Source organism: Halichoeres trimaculatus, unplaced genomic scaffold (assembly GCF_033239565.1).
Source record: "Halichoeres trimaculatus isolate MK-OKI-2021-1 unplaced genomic scaffold, fHalTri1.1 fHalTri1_scaffold_19, whole genome shotgun sequence".
Classification (NCBI taxonomy): domain Eukaryota; kingdom Metazoa; phylum Chordata; class Actinopteri; order Labriformes; family Labridae; genus Halichoeres; species Halichoeres trimaculatus.
The window spans coordinates 28,255,792-28,278,451 of NW_027437197.1; the positions used below are offsets into that span (position 1 = coordinate 28,255,792).

Consider the following 22,660-nt stretch of genomic DNA (forward strand, 5'->3'; position numbering starts at 1 on the left):
GAACTAAAGTCCACACACTGAGCTGGTACCAGAAGACACCCTCCAGAGGGTCTGAGGACCGAGGGTTAGACCCTGCAAAGGTTTAAAAACCTCTGAACAGCCTGAGGTGAACCACGTCAGCCAGATTCTGCTATGAGAGAGTGGAACAGGACCAGCCTGACTGAGATTCAGTCCTGTGTGTGTGTGTTTGTGTGTGTGTGTGTGTGTGTGTGTGTGTGTGTGTGTGTGTGTGTGTGTGTGTGTGTGTGTGTGTGTGTGTGTGTGTGTGTGTGTGTGTGTGTGTGGCCTCTGGACTCACTGGCAAAGACCTCTGATTTCTGCCGTCCCAAGCCGTGGAGGGTCAGGAGCAGCCGGCTGTTACTGATCTGCAGGACCAGTCTCTGGGGCTCAGGGTCCAGCTGCACGGCCAGCAGCAGCCCGTCCGGGTTCCAGGTCCTGAACTGGAGGCGGGTGGAGAAACCCCTGGAGGCAGACACTGCTGACGGCAGCGACAGGAAGCTGCTGCTGGCGCTCAGGAAGGTGCAGGCCACCAGCTGGGGCTGCGAGCAAGAGAAGGTCACGTTGCCCTGGAGGACGGAGCACAAGGACTCGGGTTTGATTGGTCTGCAGAGACGTGTCAGAGCGAGCAGCTCTCGGGAGGAGCTGACTCTGACTGCAGAGAAATGCCAGCTTGGTCTGCTCAGACAGGAACAGATGCTTAAAAGGCATATCGCAGGTTAATTTTTCTTTTGAGTTAACACTTAACATGGCCTAATAAAGGTAGTACATTAAGTCAATCACTGATTTTGTTTGATATTCAACAAAAAAGGCACAAATTTAGCGGAAGAAGTGTCTGTTGTCGGTATGGCTATTTAAAACACTCTTTTTTCAGCAGCGCCTCATATGAGATAACAAAAGGGACTTGCATTCCTTCACTCCGCTTTGAGCCAATGTGAATAACAGGTTGTCATGAGTGAGATCGGGCATTTTGGGTCGTGTTTATTGTGTTTCTTCCTCAGTGTTATTTAATTTGACCATCTATTAAGATGAATCAGAGGTGTTTGGATGGATGGATGCAGAAATATTAGCTTAACAGGACATAGAGTCCACTTTTTCGGACTCGGTGCATTAGCTTTAGTGCTCATATTCGTTTTTGTGCAGCTGACAAGACGGGGCTTTATAGTTGCATCGGTCTCAAAAAACGCAGTCATCCGTGGTGCCCATTTCTTGACAGGAAGACTGATACAATGGAGTCTGTTTTATAAAATCTGTGGATGGAGTTCAGGATGGGATACCGGAGCCAGGTCCGGGTGAGACTGACACGGCTACTTTCCCATCAGACAACTCCAGCTTCACCGGGAGCAGCAGCAGCCCCTAGCCCAGCTCCTAGTGACAGACGTAAACAAGGATTGCCAGGGATTCAGCCTGAGGGCTCTAATTTCGTGGCCCAGCACAGGTGGCGCAAGCCTGGCGCAAGCCTGGCGCAAGCCTGGCGCAAGCCTGGCGCAAGCCTGGCGCAAGCCTGGCGCAGCCTGCGCAGTGCTAATTTCGTGCGGCGCACCGCCGTGCGCTGCCAATTTGACAATTTGGTAGACCGTCTGCGCAGAGATGGGTGTGACAGTGCGCCAGGGGGAGTTGACAGCGCACCAGGGGGAGGTGTCAGCAAATTCATGTTGGTGCAGTGCCAAAAAACTGCGCTGAAACCTCGCCAGCTCCAACCTGGTCTATCCTCGGGGCAAGGCGGAGCGCACCCCACGCAGCTGTAATTTGGTGACAAGCGCACATGTGCGCACATGTCAACAAAGCCTCAGAGGCAGGTTTCCAGAGTGTTAGACACATTTTAATGCAATAAACAATCACAGTAATCACTATTTAATATAACTGTCTGAACCAGCATATACATTTATATCTATATTAATTTTCCCGTCACATCTGATGTCAGATTAAAGCCGTTTGTCATAATGGAAAGTTAACCTGACGGCAGCTGGAAGTTTGATGCACATCTTACAATTAAACAATAAACAGCCTTAACATCTGATACTGAGTATATATCTGGCTTCTCTCATTTCATTTAATTCAAAGAAAAGAGGGAGAGAAAAGACGAAGCAAAAGGGGGAAAATAAATGTATGTCACTCAGGATTTCCCATATTTCTCTGTTTTAGTCTTTATTTTTAACCTGATCTAAAAAGATGGAGTACATTATTGTAAGGAGGATGAGGTGGAGACACTGGGAGAGTATACAGTATATCACCAAAGGTTCTGCTATTTGGTGATGACAAACCAGGAGTGCAGGTGGATCAAAAGTATTCTGAATGGATAAGCCAGCTGTGTAACTGTCTCTTCATTTTGTTCTCCTATTACTGACAAAGGAACAGATTACATCTGTCCTGGGAGCTGGCCCACAAGGTGACGCGCTTCGTGTCCTCCTATGAGCCCCACTGTCCATTGACCTGCTGCAGGGACAGCAGCTCTGACCGTCTCCGCTACCAGCACTGTTTACACGGTGCTGAGGATCACTCAGACCAATCAGATGCTGCGCCTCGGCCGCAGCGCATTTAAAGGCGAGGAGAGGCACTCATTTGATTGGTGAAAACAGCGCTCGGCTGTGTTAAACCCACTCACGGCTTTTGCTCCCTCTCTGCCATTTTCGCGTAGGGAGGCGTGGACGCGCAGCTCTGCGCCTTGACTGCGCCTCCCTTGGCACTGCAGGAAACTTGCAAAGTGCACTGGTCACGCCCTGTCCACACGGCGAAGGCCGAAGCAGGGCAGGTGCGCCTGCGTTTGCACCTGGTCTACGAAATTAGAGCCCTGAGATTCAACCAAACGGAAATGTGAGCTGAGTACAGTAGCTAAGTCTTGGTTTTCTGACTCTAGATCAGTGGATAGACTCTGATAGACCTCTCTGTCTTTTTCTCTATGGGCTTTATAAAGACGGCTCAAAGAGCGTTGCTTTATGATCAGCTCTTACACGTACTACTTGTTTTTTAAGTCAGTATCAGTATATCAGTATATCTGATTTCGAACTTTATCGCTAGCTAACAGTGCTCACTCAGCGGGACACCTGCTCCATTCTCCTCTGGCTCTCCTGATTTCACAGCTCTCCCACAGACGTTATTCCTCCTAATCCTGCCCTGTTCCTGGTCTCCATCTTTCCTAACAGGCTCATAATTATAACCCTGAGGACCATCATATGGAAAGGAATTGATATTTCTGTCCTCTTCATTGACAGGAGAGACACTCTGATCCATGTTTATCAAAGTTAAACAGAGGCAGAAGCAGTGGGATTCCCGACTGTGACGTCACGTTCAAATGCCGGTTTTAAATGCGGGAGCACAAAAACCCAGGCTAAAACGTCTCTAGAAGACCCTGTGGTTTATTAATTTAGGAATTTTCTCTCAGGATATTGTTTTTAAGTTATTTTCATATCAATTTCTTAACAGTTGTCTTTAACCTGCAATATGCCCTTTAAAGAAAATTAAAGAAGCTTCACAGAGGAAACATTCCCGCAAACACTCAGTCCATCAGAGTGGACACCACAGACTGAGCAGAGAGACGAGGCTGAACGCAGGGAGGGAGAGAGGCCACGGCTCACAGGGGACGACACTAACAAAGCTGCATGTTTTAGAAACAGGTTAATCAGGGAGGTTAGCCTATCTTAGCTTAACTTAGCTTAGCAACAGTGAAGACACTCTTTGGTTTGGAACTTCAACATTTAAAGTCTCTGTGAGGAGTTTCTCAGTGATCTTATAAAGTCTCTCTTCTAGATATCTGCCTGATCCTAATCCACACTTTGAAATTAGATTATCAGCACCAATTTTACCGTTTTTTTTAAATTGCTACACCTCAGCTTCCTAATCAGGTAGCGCAGTACTGGATTGATTTATGGCATGTCTAAGTCTCTATGACAGCACCACGCCGGCTGATGAAGTTTAGCAGAGAGAAGAGAGATCTGTGTTTAACTCTGCTGAAAACGATTTCTGTGATTAATTTGGTGGGAAGAAAGATAAACAGGAGAGATATAGAGCGCGAGCTAAAGGGCCAACACACAAGCTAAAGGCTAACACAGGGGCTCATCTGTTTGCGCTAATGTTGACTCCAACCCACAGTCAGCAGTTATTCTGCAGTGGTCTGTTCAAACTTGAGAGTCCTTCAATAAAATGAAGAGTGAGGTTACGTTAGCTCTGATTGGTAGATGGCTGGTAGGACATGACCAGGATTATTTAACGTTACACATTACAGACATGTCTTAGAGCACCGGGGTGCTAGCTGCGCTAAATATAGATGGCTACTAAACTACATAAAAACTGACAGTGTTTACTTGTTGTTAAATTAGCCTACAGATAGGTCTGAGCACCGGGTTGCCGATAGCGCTACATATAGCCGGCCGCTCCAACGTTTGCTTGATGTCACGTTTCAAACCATAGCCCTACATAGCTGTACTGATAAACACCTTACCTCAGTGTATTGTATCCCGTAAAAGTGGACTCGAACAAAGAAAATTTGTTTTGATCTGATCTCCATTTAACTCCAAGACAAACACACACATCGCTAAAAGTAAATAACAACAGTGTGCGGAGACTTGGGGCCAGAAGGTGGAGAGGGAGTCCAGTTAAAACAGATCCTCCTCACAGCATCTTTACAGTCAAAGCTTCTCAGGAGAATGGGATTATCTTCGCTTAGCATCATGAGACTAAAAGTCATTCACTGTCTCTCTCTCAGCAGGGGTAGGGGCAGGGCTGGGCTGGGGTTGGGTCCGGGGTGGAGCAGAGGCGGCCCAGGTGTCTGCTGGGGTCAGATCTCATCAGACCTGCTCACACAGTAATCTTAGCTCTGTGAATGTGATTCCTCCCATCATCCCCTGGGAGACAGTCCCATTGAAACTCCATTACAGCCTCTATCACGGCGCTCTCTGCTCCTCTGCTCCTGTTGTCAGTAAAGACCTTTAAACACAGCCATCACCGAGAGAGCAGGAGTGTCTCTGAGCTCTGATGGAGAAGAAGCTGATCTCTGAATGAATCACACACACACACACACACACACACACACACACACACACACACACACACACACACACACACACACACACACACACACACACACACACACACACACACACACACACACACACACACACACACACACAGGACCAGGATGATCAGAGCTGAGAGTGTGAATCTATCAGACCAAACCTCCCCCAATCAGCCCGCAGGCTCTGCTCAAACATTCAGACCTAGGTCAGCTGGACTCTGTGGGACACAGACAGAAAACCTTTATGAGATGCTGTTTGAACTTAATTAATCCAGAGCCAAACAGAGGAAACCTCACTGAGGGCTAGGGCTGCAATGACAAATCAATAAAATCGATTAAAATTGATCAGTAAAAGCGTCAATGACATTTTTCCATAAACGATGCACTGTGCTGAGCCATTCCTGTACTAGTTTCTCTTCAGTTTATTTGTCTTCTCCCTTTTTGTCGGATTATTTAGCAGTTAGCAACTAGCTGAAGGTGCATTACTGCCACCTACTGGACTGGAGTGTCTTACCTGGGCTGTAGGGCTGTACGGGCCATATGTAAACAGATCAGCATGGCGGAGAGGCCAAGCCGGCCGGCGAGGGAAACAAGTAAACATGCGAATAATGGCAGAGCCGGAGAGGCTGTTGTCAGGGCAAATTCAAAGACTAAAATCTCACAAATATCATATGAAATGGATATCTGTATGTGAGATTTTTTTATGTGAGATTTTAGTCTTTAAATTCGCCCCAACACTGTACGCTCAAAAAACTCCCTGAGTGTAGGAGTATTTCATGCTGAGTAAAAGCACACAGCGAGCTAACTGTAACATTTGCGAAAATGAATTTGTATGGCACGGCAGAATGGCTGCGATGATCCAGCTCTTAAAACACAAACATGCTGGGCTCATCAATGACAAGCTGGGAGCTCAACAGCGAGGTGAGGAGCTACAAAACCCCACATACACTCCTTTATTTGTTGTGAAATGTAAGGTATTTCTTCAAGGCCTCTAGTCTTTTTATTTAATCGTCACCCCCTTTGGAAATCACAAGGTCATTAAAACGTTAGCATTAGCCTTAGCTGCTACAGATAATGGTAGGGCAGATTGAGGACGCATTTTTATTCATTTGCCTTTTGGCCCACTTAGTTCTTAATCTGTTGACACAATATATTTCCTGTTGTTTTGCCCAAACTGTTGATTCTTTACTTGATTCTTTACTGTTGATTTGTCAGTTTTTATACTTTATGTATGTAGCATCTGAGTCCTGCCACATCCAATAATACTCTGATGACACTGCTATTGTGGCGTGTATCCAAAATGGACAGGAATCTGAACACAGGGATCTGATAAAAGCTTTCTGTGACTGGAGTCATATAAATTGTCTCCCACTGAACACCTCAAAAACAAAGGAAATGATTGTGGATTTCTGAAAGTCTGGGCTCTGCCATCAGCCAGTTAACATCCATGGGGTGGACGTGGAGGTGGTGCCAACCTACAAATATCTTGGTGTACATCTGGACAAGTTGGACTGGTCCCTTAATACAGATGCACTCTTTAAGAAGGGGCAGAGCCGTCTCTTTTTCTTAAGGAAGCTCAGATCAATTGACGTCTGTGGAAAGCTGCTGCAGATGTTTTATCAGTCTGTGGTAGCCAGTGCTTTGTTTTATGGTGCAGTCTGCTGGGGAAATAGTTTAAAGCAGAAGGACAAGTGGCGACTGGAAAAACTGGTGAAGAGAGCTAGCTCTGTGGTTGGATCCAGTTTGGATTCACTGGAGGTGGTGGTGGAAAGGTATACACAGAAGAAAGTGGAGGCCATCATCCGTCACTCTGATCACCCACTTCACACCATCATAGTCCAGAGAAAAAGCAGCAGGGGACGTCTTACCTCTGTGCGCTGCAGGACCGAGAGATACCAAGATCGTTCCTCCCTGCAGCCATCAGAGTGTACAATTCTTTGCTTGGAAGAGAGCCCAAACAACTTGAATTTCCCTTCGGGGATCAATAAAGTATATCTTATCTTATCTTATCTTATCTTATCTGTTCAGTTTAATTATGTTCAAATTAGGGCTGTCATTATAACGCGTTAATTAGATAAATTAATTACACCGCAAATTAACACGTTATAAAAATTAATGCAGATTAATCTGGATCCCAAACCTGCGGGGCATTCAAAGGCGCACTTATTTTTAAATGTCTGGTATTTACAAACCGTGTGTCCTACTTGGAAAAAGAGGTGTTCTTGTCAGATTTTCAAATTTCCGACGGTCCCTGCATGTATCACACGTGACGTCAGCAACATGCCGGAGGGAGGGAAGCGAGAGTGATTTGTGACTGCCGTCAACATCGCGTTTATTCACACGTCCTCTTTGAAAATCTGCAGAAAATCAACCGTTTGCTCTAGCTCAATTCTGTAAAAAAACAGATAATTCTACACTCTTTACTGCATTAAACAAGCCCTTAATGGTCGACATATGTCCTGTATTTAAATCTAAAGAATTCTTTGAAAATTTGCTTCCATCTTCCTGGTGTCATGTTTCAGCTTGGGGCTGCTCTGCACCAATCAGCAACAGTTTGTGTGTTCAGAGCATGTTAAACTGAGAATACTTCACTTTTCTTTGATCCAAGACTTGAATAAAGTGTTTTGTGCATAGTTCCTCACAGATTTTAGCCTTTAGCCCTGGTTCTCCTGACCTCATAGAAGTATAGAAGTTCATGTTGCAGTGAAAATCGAGTGAACATGGAGTAAAAATGTGACAAAAGCAAAAACCGTCCTAGAAATCAAATCAGCGTATCTTAGGTGCAGGACTGTGTAAATTTTGTAAAGATAGAACCATAAAACTTTTTTCATGTGTTCCTTATGCATCAGGGTATCTAAAAATGTGTTGCATACATTCCCACCTTATTTTCAAATGTTTTTTTTAGTGTCTTTTAATGTAACTTTAATGTCCTGGAATTCAAATTCTTTATTTTGGGAACTTAAGCAGATATGAGATTAAAATGCGATTAATTAGATTAATTAATAACAAATCCTGTAATTAATTAGATTAATTTTTTTAATCGCCTGACAGCACTAGTTCAAATATATTGTTTTATTGTGTATATCATTAGGCAAACAATAGTCATAAGCTGAAATAACAATGCATGTTTGCTTTCATGAATTTTACTACAAAGTATTCTCAACCTTTCTTTCTTCCAATTCATCAGTTAATTGTAATAAATTTGTCAGAGTAATCGATTACTTAAATAACTGTTAGTTGCAGCCCTGCTGAGGTTCTCTGCATGTCAATGAGTTTTCTTTCTTTCTGGTTTATGGTCAGAGCTGGAGGGAGAACCTGGTCTGTGAAAGGGATCTGGAAACCCTGATAAGCATGTTTTCCATGTGTCTGTCCTTGAGAAGTCTTAAAGTTCTTGAAAAGCTGATGAAAGCAGAGGAGGTGGGCTAAGAGTGGAGAAGAACAGACTCTTTGTGTTCAGGACTGAAGCTCTGAGACTTCATTGTGTAGCTCACCACGCTGTGGATCTGAGGCTTGCGTCTCTTGGCCAGGTCTATAATATTGATCCCGTTGTAGTAGAGGTTTTCCATGCAGCCATGAAAGTTCTTCCTCAGAAAGGTGCCAGGTTTACCTGGAAGTGGGATGCCTCCAAAGCTGAGCTGTGGGGAGAGAGGAGAGGGGAGCTGAACAGCCATCCTGGAAAAAAACTCTTGAACATTTGTGTGCTATAAAAACCTGAACTCCTCTCTGTGGCTGCACGCTAAACTGTCTGTACAGGGAGTAAAGACACACTGCACAGTGAACTGTCTGTACTGGGGGAGTGAAGACACACTGCACACTGAACTGTCTGTATAGGGAGTAAGGACACACTGCACACTGAACTGTCTGTATAGGGAGTATAGACACACTGCACACTGAACTGTCTGTACAGGGAGTAAAGACACACTGCACACTGCACGGGGACTGATGACATGCTACACACAGAAGTGTCTGTACGGGGACTGATGACGCGCTGCACACTGAACTGTCTGTATAGGGAGTATAGACACACTGCACACTGAACTGTCTGTACAGGGAGTAAAGACACACTGCACACTGCACGGGGACTGATGACATGCTACACACAGAAGTGTCTGTACGGGGACTGATGACACGCTGCACACTGAACTGTCTGTATGGGGATTGATGACACACTGCACACAGAACTGTCTGTATGGGGATTGATGACACGCTGCACACAGAACTGTCTGTATGGGGATTGATGACACACTGCACACAGAACTGTCTGTATGGGGATTGATGACACACTGCACACTGAACTGTCTGTATGGGGATTGATGACACGCTGCACACAGAACTGTCTGTATGGGGATTGATGACACACTGCACACTGAACTGTCTGTACGGGGATTGATGACACACTGCACACAGAACTGTCTGTATGGGGCTTTGGGGTACTCACAGGAACTGTTCCCTGTGTGGGGGCAGACCAGCTCTAACCTTAGCTCCTTCAGAAACCTCTGGATACCTTGGACCCTTACTGAGACCTGATTGTAAAACAGGGCTGCAGCTGGTAACCCTGCCAGGGCTGGACGGAGAAAGTCCTGCAGCAGGATCCAAAACCTGGCTTTCCCTGAGGAGAGGACGCGAGTTGCGAGGCAACAGATCAATCCCTTTCTTGGGATAACGTTGTGATGAATCACATGTTGGCACGGCATGCAGCGTCCACACGTGTTTGATTGATTCAGACAGACTGTCTGTGCAGATTTAAACAGCTCCTGAATGGAGGAATGTTAGGAAATCCTGTCAGAGCTGAAACACTGAGGCTGGAGACCCCCCAGTTCATTTCTCTGCTCTCCACTTCAAACCCAGAGAAACACACAGACCATGCCTATGGGAGCCTGATCCAGACCACACTGAGAGGGAAAACTGCAGGAGTTACAGGTCTGATGGGACCACTGAGGCTTCCTCAGTCGAACAGACCATTCAGGGCTCAGGAATGACTCTGAGATGGAGTCCTGGCCTTTTCTTTGCTGTCCCAGTTAAAGACTGGTGTGAGCCCTGAACGCTGCTCCTGTTCAGCACTGAATGTGTCTCACCTACCAGTCAGACCTGACCCCAGAAACAACCGGCTGACCTCAGACTCCTGGTTCTCCTGGTTCTCCTGGTTCTCAGGGCTAAAGGATGCATGCTGTTTACAGGTCCAGGTCCGTCTCTGTGCCCTCTGCAGGAAGAGCTGGATCACCCTGCAGAGCAGGCCGTCTGGACTCTGTTTGGAGCCACCTCCTGAGCCCTGTGTGTGTCTCCAGTCAGAGGAGTCACAGAGTGTGTGAAGGCTGACGGTGTGCTCCCAGCGTCTGCCCTGACACTCTTCCTGTTTATTCACCCCTCCTTCATGATGGGGCCATCAGTTAAAAGCAGGTCTTCCCCTGAGCTTGCTTACACTACGCAGTGTTTACCGGCGTGCTTCAGAGCCCATTACTACCTCCCCTCCTCTCACTGTAATTAATGGCAGTGTTGTCTCGCCCTCGCTGCACGGATCCACAGAGAAACACATTTACTAACTGCGTCTACCTCCTCACCTCCACTTTCACTAATTTAATCACCGATCCTCACCTCGTAGTCCACCTCCAGCGAGTGTCCTTCTCCTGTGGTGTGGAAGTGTTGCGTGTGGGCGTCCACGCTCAGGTTCACCTGCCTGTTAAAGCGTTCCATGTGCACAGAGTGCCAGTGCTGGTCGTCCAGCAGGCTGCCCACACTGACCGGCACGCGGCGGCTGCTGCTGAGCCTCAGTCGGCTGTCGTCTACAGGAGCACCAAGAGATGAAGCAGAGCTTTAACACACACACACACACACACACACACACACACACACACACACACACACACACACACACACACACACACACACACACACACACACACAGGAGCTGAGAGGTTCAGTCCAGAATGGTCCAGGTAGCAGCGACAGTTGTTAAAAGGAAATAAACCTCAAACTATGAGCTGCTTTAATTCTCTAAATGTGACTTTTATTCTCATCTCTTTAAAAACTGGAATGATGGAAAGTTCCTTCGGATCATCTCTGAAGGTTTGAAACATCTCAGTCCTGCAGACTCTCAAAACCACTTTCATAGCCACACACAGTACCATAACAGATTTATATCTTAGTTACTCCAGGGACAGACTAATAGAGATGAATAGGGATAAACAGAGATAAATAGAGATACACAGAGATAACTAGAGATAAATAGAGATAACTAGAGATAAATAGAGCCTCAGGCTCTATATATAGCCTGATATAGGGAGCACTGTTGTTCAGCTGTAAGCCCAATGTGTGACAGCTGGTCCCTGAGGTTAAAGGGATAGTTCAGTTTTTTTTAAGTGGGGTTGTATGAGCTCTATATGACCACTTAGGACATTAGATACAGTAGAAAGTTGTCTCCTCTCCCTCAGTAAGACACAGACTGTAATTGATGGTGACGAGAAATAGGCGCTAACAGGGACAGACCGTACCAAATTCAAAGGCTATTTTCTCTGCCTACAAGAACTGAAATCAAAAAGTAATACCACAGTTTAAGAGTACGCTCCATAAAATGTTTTTTGAGTGCATTAAGTCTTCAGAAATATAAACATTTATCCGGACCTAACTAACTGGCCATGTATCCTTCTGCGCAGTGCTAGTGCGCTCTGTCCCCCCTCCTCCTTTCAGCTGTAGGGAATGTAAACAAGCTATGCATCGGGCGCCGGTTGTAGCCTCCTGTAGGTTTGATCAAGTATGATGATGACGATGAAGTTCCAGTCACTTTGAAACCAAAAAGGATACCTGTATGAACCGGAGTACACAGAAGAGGAGCTGCTACAGATGGAGACTGAAAGGAATACAGAGGAAATGTCCGCGGACACTGGACATCAAGATGCTGAGTGTTACTGCTGCCACGACTGTTGCTGTTGTTGTTGTTGCTGTTACAGGACACTCCAGAATTCAGAAGAGCAGGGAAATCTGTGTGATGAGTTATTCAGATGGCTTGAGAGCCAGCAGTGTCCTCAGACAAATCCTGAAGAGTGTGTAACCAAGTTCCACTCGTGACAGCAGTAACACTCAGCATCCGTGGGCATTGAGTCACAGCTCAGACATTTACACCACTGAGTATTTCCGACTCTATCTTGATGTCCAGTGTCCGCGGATGTTTCCTCTGTATTCCTTTCAGTCTCCATCTGTAGCAGCTCCTCTTCTGTGTACTGCGGTTCATACAGGTATCCTTTTGGTTCCAAAGTGAATGGAACTTCATCTTCGCTGTCATGGTCACTCATTTTGAATTTCCTACGCTGCCTCACAATCCTTAGAGTACAAACAAAAGAATTACGATACTTGATCAAACTTACAGGAGGCTACAACCGGCGCCCGAAGCACAGCTTGTTTACATTCCCTGCAGCTGAAAGGGGGAGGGGGGACGGAGCGCATTAGCGCTGCGCGGAAGGATACATGACCAGCTAGTTAGGTCCAGATAAATGTTTATATTTCCGAAGACTTAACGCACTTAAAAAATATTTTATGTAGCATACTCTTACACTGTGGTATTACTTTTTCATTTTAGTTCTTGTAGGCAGAGAAAATAACCTTTGAATTTGGTACGGTCTTTCCCTGTTAGCGTCTATTTCTTCGTCACCATCGATTACAGTCTGTGTCTTACTGAGGGAGAGGAGACAATTTTCTACTGTATCTAATGTCCTTAGTGGTCACATAGAGCTCATACAACCCCACTTCAAAAAAACGGAACTATCCCTTTAAGGTGTTATTAGACAACAAAACATCTCTCTCCGTGTTAATATAGATCATAGTCAGTTTTTTTTTTTTTTTTTTTATTATCTGATTTGTTTTGGATTGATGTCATCACTTTTTTGTTCTTCATAATGTGTGTTTGTTGATCTGTTTTTCATCCTTTATTGTTTTAAACATGTTTAAAACAAACATTTCTGCCAATTAAGTTTTATTTTGAATTTGAATTTGGATTAGAGATAGACAGATGGAGAAAAAGAGATAAACAAAGCTAGAGAAAAATACAGATAATTAGAAATAAAAAGAGATTAATAGAGATATTAGTTACCCCAGAGACAAATAAATATAGGGAAATATATATAAAGAGAGATTGATAGAGATATGTAGAGATCAGAATTAATCCAGAGACAGAAAAATAGAAAAAGAGATTAATAGAGATGGACATAAACAGAGATACAGAGAGATACAGATGATTTGAAATAAATAGAAATGAACAGAGATAAAGATATAACGAGAAATAGAGACAGATCAAGATCTTGTGTGACCTAAATTGAGGTAGAGGTCCAGTCTTCCTCGGTGCAGCTCAAGGGTGATGTAGTCTCCTCTCTGACCCTCCCCATGGACGAGGACCCCTTCGGCCTGATGACTCTTAAACCTCAGAGAGATCACGTCCTTCACCGTCGACATGGACTTCTGGTTGAATCGATAAAGCAGCGAGCTTCTGCCGTCAAAGTCCGCGACATAGGACTCTGAGAGACGGGCAGAGGAGGATCAGGGTCAGGCCAGTTTTTGGGAACCATGAGGAGCTCAAACCTTCAGACTACCCAGAAAACCTCTGGGCGGGTCCTGAGCCTAGGCCTTCAGCCTATGTGACCCTCCACCGGTGTGTGTGTGTGTGTGTGTGTGTGTGTGTGTGTGTGTGTGTGTGTGTGTGTGTGTGTGTGTGTGTGTGTGTGTGTGTGTGTGTGTCAGTGGCTCTCAGGCATGGTGTCCGGATATGCTGGAGCTTGGCTACCAGGGTGGGGGCGCTGACAGAGCCACCTCAGTCTGATTGGTTTGTGAGAGGCTCTGACGCAGAATACTGTCTGAATTGTGGCGTGACCAACTGCAGCGTGATGCAGCGTGATGAGCTGCGGTGTGACCAACTGCAGAGTGACCAACTGTGGCGTGACCAACTGTGGCGTGACGAGCTGCAGCGTGACGAGCTGCAGCGTGACGAGAACAGAACAGTTTGTAGAATTCTGTCTCAAAATGGCCTCCATGGTCGAATCAGTGCCCAGAAACCAGCACTAAACAAAAGGAAATCAAAAAAGCGTGTGGTATTTGCCAAGGCCCACAGCCTGCTAAAAGGATGGACTCTGGAAAAGTGGCAGAAGGTGGATTTCTCAGATGAACCTTCGATTGAATTACATCACAGCCACTGCAAATATTGCAGGAGACCGAGCAGAGCCTGCATGGATCCAAGATCCACCCAGAAAACGGCTAAGTTTGGTGGTGGAAAAATCTGGGGTTGCATCCAGTGTGGGGGTGTGTGAGAGATTCGCAGGCTGGGCAGCAATAGTAATAGCCTAAAATACCAGGAGGTGTTAGCTACCTCTTACATTCCCAATCATAAAAAAGGGTTAAATGTTGCAGCAGGATGGTCCTCCATCACATACTTCCATCTCTACATCAAAGTTCCTCAAGGCAAAGAAGATCAAGGTGCTCCAGGACTGGCCAGCCCAGTCACCAGACCTGAACACCATTGAGCATGTCCGGGGTAGAATGAAAGAGGAAGCATGGAAGAGAAAACCAAAGACTCTTGATGAACTCTGGGAGGCATGTAAGACTGTTGTCTATGCTATTCCTGACTTCATCAATGAATGGTATGAATCACTGTTGAACCCCATGGATGAAGACCGTCAAGCTCATGAAAGTCAAACAAGGTATTAAATATGGATCTCACAGTACCACTACTTCATAAACTGGTGTTGTGCAAAATATCCTTGTATTTGAAGTAAATTATTTGTTCAATTTTCACATTATTCTCCGCAGGTGACACAACTTTTGTCTCTGACATTTCTGTGTTCATAGAATGATCAATCTTTCTTCGATGAAGCAAATTTATTTTAGCATATTTAACCAAATTTAGGAGGGTGTGAGCTTTCATATGAGCCATTTCTAAAACCCATGGATGAATTAAAAGTCAGGTTATAAGCTGTTGTTTCTACAGAATGAATAAGTGACAAGACTTTTGTCAGGTACTGTACAACGGAATCACCCAACGGAGTCAGAGGGCAGTATCAGATTAGTTTAAGATCAGAATCAGATCAGTATCACATCAGTATCAGATCAGTATCAGAAAAAAAAACATGAACATTTTTTATCAGGAGTCCAAAAATCCGTATCCGGACTTCCCTATCATCAGGTGATGACTTTCCTCTCTGCACATCCTCTCAGAGCTGACTCACCCCTACTGTGTTTTTGTCCACTGCAGAAGAAGCAGGAGGAGAAGGAGAAGAGGAGCAGGAGGAGCAGGACATGAGGCGGTCTGAGTTTTACTTCTGTATCCCAGCTCTAACAGCCCGTATACTCCTGCGCGGTGTGTGAGCATCATTAAAGCGATCGCTGTGGGAGGTCCTGTGTGTGTTTCACTGGCTCATCCGCTGTGAGATGCCAGTGTGTGTGTGTATGTGTGTGTGTGTGTGTGTGTGTGTGTGTGTGTGTGTGTGTGTGTGTGGGAGAGGTGTGTCACTTTATGTGTTTTTACAGAGGCCTGCAGAGGGAGGAGTGTGTGAGCAGGTCTGTACCCTCTCAGAGCTCTGCTCGGTCAGATCCTAGTCCTCTTCCGCCTGGACTTAGGTTTGATCTGGTCCAGACTCACAGCAGAGTCTGATCCAGAATAACATCCACCTCCAGCTCTCCTCTATGGAGCTGTGAGGAGTTGTGAGGAGGTGTTAGGAGGTCCATTGGGGTGTGAGGAGGTTTGAGGAGGTGTGAGGAGCTGTGAGGAGGTGTGAGGAGGTTTGAGGAGCTGTGAGGAGGTTTGAGGAGCTGTGAGGAGGTTTGAGGAGCTGTGAGGAGCTGTGAGAAGGTTTGAGGAGCAGTAAGGAGCTGTAAGGAGGTGTGAGGAGGTTTGAGGAGCTGTGAGGAGGTGTGAGGAGGTTTGAGGAGCTGTGAGGAGGTGTGAGGAGCTGTGAGGAGGTTTGAGGAGCTGTGAGGAGGTTTGAGGAGCTGTGAGGAGCTGTGAGGAGGTGTGAGGAGGTTTGAGGAGTTGTGAGGAGGTTTGAGGAGCTGTGAGGAGCTGTGAGGAGGTTTAAGGAGGTGTGAGGAGCTGTGAGGAGCTGTGAGGAGGTTTGAGGAGGTTTAAGGAGGTGTGAGGAGCTGTGAGGAGGTGTGAGGAGCTGTGAGGAGGTTTGAGGAGGTGTGAGGAGCTGTGAGGAGGTTTAAGGAGGTGTGAGGAGCTGTGAGGAGGTGTGAGGAGCTGTGAGGAGCTGTGAGGAGCTGTGAGGAGGTTTGAGGAGCTGTGAGGAGGTTTGAGGAGCTGTGAGGAGGTTTGAGGAGCTGTGAGGAGGTTTAAGGAGGTGTGAGGAGCTGTGAGGAGCTGTGAGGAGCTGTGAGGAGCTGTGAGGAGGTTTGAGGAGCTGTGAGGAGGTTTGAGGAGCTGTGAGGAGGTGTATTGGGATGGGAGGACTAAAACGCTTAGTTTTCCTCTGACCCCCTCGCTGCTCAAACTGAAGCTGCTTTAAACTGGTCAAACCTGAACCTGGTCCAGAACCAAACATGAAGGAGGTCTAAAGGCCAGAGTCCATGAGAACCAGACCTGAGTCATAAACAGGAGGAGATCTTAGACCTGGTCCACACAGTCATTCATGAATCCTGGATCAGGTAGATCTGAGAAACAGAGACCGTCTCACTGCCAGTTCCACATGTTCCCTCTCCTCCACCCCGAAGGACCACAGAGTCCAGAGCCAGAACCAGAGCAGAGGCTGAGGAATGGGGGCAGGACTGTGGCCTGTGAAGTGGTTTCATCCTTTGTTTAAAAACCCTCAGTCTGTCTGAGACAGGAGACGCTCCTTTAGTCCTTCATCCTGACACCTGGACTCACAGCATCACACTCACTCTTTGTGTGTGTGTGTGTGTGTGTGTGTGTGTGTGTGTGTGTGTGTGTGTGTGTGTGTGTGTGTGTGTGTGTGTGTGTCTATGTGTGTGTGTGTGTCTGTGTGTGTGTGTGTGTCTGTGTGTGTGTCTGTGTGTGTGTGTGTGTTCTCACTGTAAGAGCAGCCGTACACCTCCAGCCTCAGGCCGATCCAGCCGCTGGGGTTCCAGTCCAAGGGGACGAAGCGCAGGAACCGTGTCCTCACGGGGTGAGACAGTTTGTTCTGGACTACGGCCTCCGAGTTCACGTTTCCCACAAACCTCTACAGGACACACAGACAGAAACAGGGTAAGAACCAGAACCAGGACCAGGATCAGGATCAGAACCAGTGGAGCACACAGTGGTCATGTTTTTATTGAAGTCATAGCGGTCCACAGGTTGTCAATCAGCTGGCTTTTGGCCACCTATCCTCTGCTGCACTGCTTTAACTCCACCTTATACAGGAAGTACCTGACAGCTCGACAGCGTGCCATTGGCTGATAAGGAGGTGTGAAGGGAACCATTGAGATGGGGGTGGAGGGGTGTAGGATGGTTAAATGATGACCTGATGTGGATGTATTAGGATGATGGTCTGCAATCCTGCTGCGGGTCTTTGGACTGTGCAGACCAGGTTTGAGTCTGAGGGGAGCTGATCCCCAGTGAGTCCCTCAGTCCTGGTCTGAGCTGGCTGTGGTACCAGAGGAGGCTTGGTGAGCGTTTGCTGGTTTCTTACAGAGCCAAGTGGACTGCTCCGGGGTGGGGTGTGGGGTGTGTGTGTGTGTGTGTGTGTGTGTGTGTGTGTGTGTGTGTGTGTGTGTGTGTGTGTGTGTGTGTGTGTGTGTGTGTGTGTGTGTGGAAGGAGTTTATATCCCCATTTGATCACCATCTTTATTTAGATCATTCAGACTATTTCTCATGTTTGGTAGGCAAAAAACAAAAAACAAAAAAAGTTTACCTTAAAACTAAAGTTCTAAATGGAAAAAGGGATAAAGATTATTTAAGGTGGTATTGTTTTAACACTTTTTTGATTAAGGTGAACAATTCAGAAAACTTGTGCCAAGTAAAATTTCAATCAAACAGAAATGTTAACATGCACAATGTGAAGTTCTTAGTTTTTAGTCTGAGTCTGTTTGTTTTAATTCAAAATAGAAATTAGCTTGAGCACAACACTGAAGTAAGGAGCACACTCGCTACATAACAGCCAGCTTATCACAGCAGCATCACTTCAGTGACTCCAACTTGTTTTTGAGGTAGCCCACTCATGTTATTAAAATCCAATGAAAAATTTAAAGTGCAGTAAACAAAACTAAACATCAAGAAAATCAAGTTGCACACTTCAATCAAATCCAAATGTCACCTCAGACAATTTTCACTTGAAGCTGTGCTAAAGCATGAAATGAAAATGTAAACTAGAGTCACTGCTTTAAACACTTAAAGTACAATGTAATCCAGAAGAACCACAAAAATCTATGTAGATCATGTTTGTTTGCTGTGAAAAGGGAAATAAAGCAGTCCTCGTTTCAGCTCACAGATTTTTAGCCCTATGGGGACCACATCCTTTGTAAGTTCAAACGTTCCTGCTTCAGTCTCATCTCTACAGCGCTGACTGGTTGTGGACTGGAGCATCCTTATCAAATACCTGGCTCAAAGCCGTGTGTTTTGGCTGTGTGGATGACGGCGTGGCTGCTGCCTTTGACCTTGGGCAGATAGTTTCAGGTGCTGTCTCTTCAGGTGGTTCAAGTGTTGGTTGTGTTTCCATCAAGAGTACCAACTTTCTTGTTACAGACTTTGCAAATGATGTTTTTTGTTTGTGTTGTCGCTTTGGGAGAACCCAAACCAGCTCCATATCACAGAGACAGAGTTTCTTTTGGAGACCAACTCGTCACTTTCACTTTCGTCAGCAGCCCTGCTTTTTGTCAGGGAGAGAGGGAGGAAAATTAACAAACCAAGACGCTGCTTACATGGAGCTAAGTCAAGGCCAAAAGTTTTGTAAACTTGAAAAAAAAAAAAAAAAAACTTAAAAGTTTGATCCTTATTTTTTTTTTGATAAATACAATACTATAACAAAAAAAATAAAATAAAAAAATAAGCATGACAATTATTTTTACATCCCAAAATAATTTTGTTTCTGTTTCTAAAAACAAATTATATATTTTCAGTTTTTAGATTTTCAGATTCAGTTTTTTTTTTCAGATTCAAACATTCAATTTGGGTTTCAGATTTTCTTTCTTTTTTTTTTTTTTACACTTTTGGGTTGTTTTTTTCTTTCTTTTTTCCTCTTAACCAGATTCAAACTTTTGGCCCTGTTCTGGCGCAGGGGTCGTGGTCTGAGAAAGGTGAGGAACACCACACAACAGTGGTGTGATTGTCCTCACACTGCGACTCCGCACTGTGCTCACAGTCAATACAGAAGTGGGAAAGCTTGGGACCTCTGGATTTTATGCTTGTTTCTTCTGTTCTTCTGTTATTTATACTTCCTGGACCCCATGCTCTGAACAGCACCTCCTGAGTGACTCTAATTAGGGGTACATTTCCAGTCCATGGGGTAAACTTATCAATTTTACCAAATATCAATTCAAGCAATGATCAATTTTACAGTGGCTCATTTGGCTGATAATTCCCTTTCCTTTAATACAGCAAGTTAACAGGTTCATCATTTATTTGGCAGAAAATGAAAATCATGTGTTTGAATATGCAGTTTTTGTGCTGTCTGATTTCTCTAATGTCAAACTTGAGTTCAGTCATGAACAGATCACTGAATCACTCACCAAAGAAAACAAAACCCTCCATAACACCATCAAATCAGTCACCAGCCAGCTTACCTCTGTCACAACCCAGTTCACCTCCGTTACCGCCAAAAATAAAGCAATAAACGAAACCATTCTGGACCTACAACCATGCAGCATGGGAAACAATTTGTTTTTCCAGTATCTCTAGACACTCCACAGAGGATCCAGAGAAAGCAGTAAAAGACTCCATAAAACACCAGCTCACACTCCCCACGGACACAATCAACAACTTCACCTTTTACCGCGTACGCTGTTTAGGACAGTAAAACAGCAACGACACCCGTCCCTACCTGATTGTCGCCAAATTTGAACACTACAAACAGAAGGAACTAGTTAAAAGCCAAGGAAGACAGCTAAAAGGAACGGATTTTGGAATCAACGATCAATTCTCCAAAGAAATCATGGACAGATGCAAAAAACTCTTCCCAGTCCGCAAACAAATGATCACAGAAGGAAAGAAAGCAATCATCTCAGTGGACAAATCACATAAACGGATAGTTTTACCGCAGCAAGGACATCACTCCCTGGTGATACTAGCCCATACACACCGTTACTAATGCTACCTCACCGTTTTAGTTGGGGTAAAACTGAGAATCTCCCTAATGGTTATGACTTCAATCTGTATCGGATGATTGCATACAGCCGAGAGGAACTTCTGCGCCTCAGGCACGGAGCCGGAGTTCCCTCAGTGCGCATCCCTGACGAACTATGTAGAGCCGTCACTTCGGGAAAAAAGCCGGCAGGAAAGTCAGAGAAAGGATCGAGAGGGCAAGGAAATTTAAACCTATCCTCCCGTCGATCATTATGGGGAATGTGAGGTGTAGGACGATGACTGTACTCCTGATGTGGAACTGCTGGCAGTAGGATTATGACCATATTATCTACCGTGGGAATTTTCACACGCCATAGCTGTGGCTGTTTACATCCCTCCATCAGCTGCAGTGCACAATGCGAGTGACACTATACAGTCTGTGGTCGCGAGGCTGCAGACTCAACATTCCAGCGCCCTCGTGTTGATCAGCTGGGTTTTTAATCATGTGTCCTTCTCTGCTGCTCTGATGAACTTTAAACAGTATGTGAACTGTGCAACAAGAGGGAACAAAACTCTGGATCTGCTGTATGCCAACATGAAGGGGGCTTGCAGCGTGTCCCCCCTCCCCCCTCTTGGAGATTCAGACCACAATCTGATCCACCTGGAAACCTCCTACAGCCCATTGGTGAAACAACAGGAGGCATGCACCAGGGTTGTTAAAGTGTGGTCGAGGGATGCAGAAATGGCTCTTCAGGAGTGCTTCAATGTCACAGACTGGGAGCTTTTTAAAGAGGACCATGGTGACAACATTGAAGGTCTCTCTAGCTGCATCACAGACTGCATCTGCTTCTGTAAGGACACCATTGTCCCAACTCAAACAATCCGCTGCTTCCCAAACAATAAACCTTGGATTAACAAGGAGATTAAAGCCCTCCTGAACAGGAAGAAGAGGGCCTTCATGTCCAAGAATAGGGAGGAGCCCAGATCAGTCCAGAAGGAGCTGAAAAGGAAACTAAGAGAGGCCAAAAATATCTACAGGGAGACGATTGAGACCAAGCTGGGAGAGAATAGTGCCAAAGAAGTGTGGAACTGGTTGACACTGATGACTGGCTTCAACAAACCAGCACAGAGACCAAATGTTGACCCGGAGTTTGCCACTGAGCTGGATCTGTTTTTCAATAGATTTGACACAACCTCTGCCATGTGCTCAGACGGTGACTTTGGGTTGTCAACCAGCAGTTCAGCCCCCATCCACACCTCAGCTGATCACTCAGCTGAAGTGTGGATGCCAGTATGTGTGGCATCCACACCCCCGCCTCCCACCTTCACCTCCAGCCAGGTGCAGAAGGAGCTTTCCAAGCTCTGCATCAACAAAGCCAGTGGGCCAGACAACATCAGCCCTAGAGTCCTCAGGGCCTGTGCTGGGCAGCTTGCTGGGGTCTTTCAGCACCTCTTCAACTTCTCATTGAGACTGATGATTGTGCCCGAGCTGTGGAAGACTTCCTGCATCATCCCAGTACCAAAAAAAGGACCTCCCAGCGTTCTCAATGACTACAGACCAGTGGCACTTACATCACATGTCATGAAGACATTTGAGAGGCTGGAGAGACAAGGGGGCACAGTGAGAGTCATGTTCTTTGACTTCTCCAGCGCTTTCAACACCATCTGGTCCTACCTCCTGAAAGACAAGCTGCTGGCCATGCAACTGGATCCAGACACCACCGGCTGGATCACAAACTACCTCACAGACCGACCACAGTACATCAGGGTGGATGGCTGTACCTCTGAGGTGGTGAAGAGCAGCACTGAAGTACCCCAGGGAACGGTGTTGGCGCCATTCCTCTTCACCCTCTTCATGTCTGACTTCCGGTTTGACTCTGGTTCCTGCCACTTCCAAAAGTTTTCCAATGACTCCTCCATTGTGGGATGCATCAGTGATGACGAGAAGGAGTACAGAGGACTGACTGAGAGCTTCACAACATGGTGTGGCAACAACCATCTGAAGCTTAACATCAGCAAGGCCAAGGGGCTGGTAGTGGACTACAATAAGAAGAGGAGCCCCTCAACCCCTGTAATTATTCAAGGGGAGGTTTTGGAGAGTGTGGACTCCTACAAGTACCTTGGGGTCCACATCAACAATAAGATGGACTGGTCCACTCACACCAAGGCTGTCTACAGGAAGGGACAGAGCAGACTGTTCTTCTTGAGGAGACTCAGGTCTTTCGAGGTCTGCAGCAGACTCCTGAAGACCTTCTACCAGTCTGTGGTGGCCAGTGCACTGTTCTTTGCTGTGGTGTGCTGAGGCGGTGCCACCAAGTCCGGTGAAGCCAGCAGAGTCAACCAGCTGGTGAGGAAGGCCCGCTCTGTAGTTGGACTTGAACTGGACAGAATTGAAGGACAGGATTGAGGCTTTCCTGGGTAACCCCTCTCATCCTCTCCATGATGAGCTGTGGCAGATGGGC

General features: G+C 46.0%; 1 protein-coding gene across 1 annotated transcript in view; it reads right to left on the minus strand.

Moving 5' to 3' along the window:
- Positions 1-22,660, minus strand: part of cntnap5a (contactin associated protein family member 5a) — a 167,794-nt gene that overhangs the window by 70,624 nt on the left and 74,510 nt on the right. The window contains exons 4-8 of the mRNA XM_074695141.1: positions 17,013-17,160; positions 13,306-13,509; positions 10,601-10,788; positions 8,500-8,643; positions 299-566 (exon numbers count right to left, since the gene is read on the minus strand). Coding sequence (XP_074551242.1) covers positions 299-566; positions 8,500-8,643; positions 10,601-10,788; positions 13,306-13,509; positions 17,013-17,160 — 952 coding nt within the window. The remainder of the gene's footprint in view (positions 1-298; positions 567-8,499; positions 8,644-10,600; positions 10,789-13,305; positions 13,510-17,012; positions 17,161-22,660) is intronic.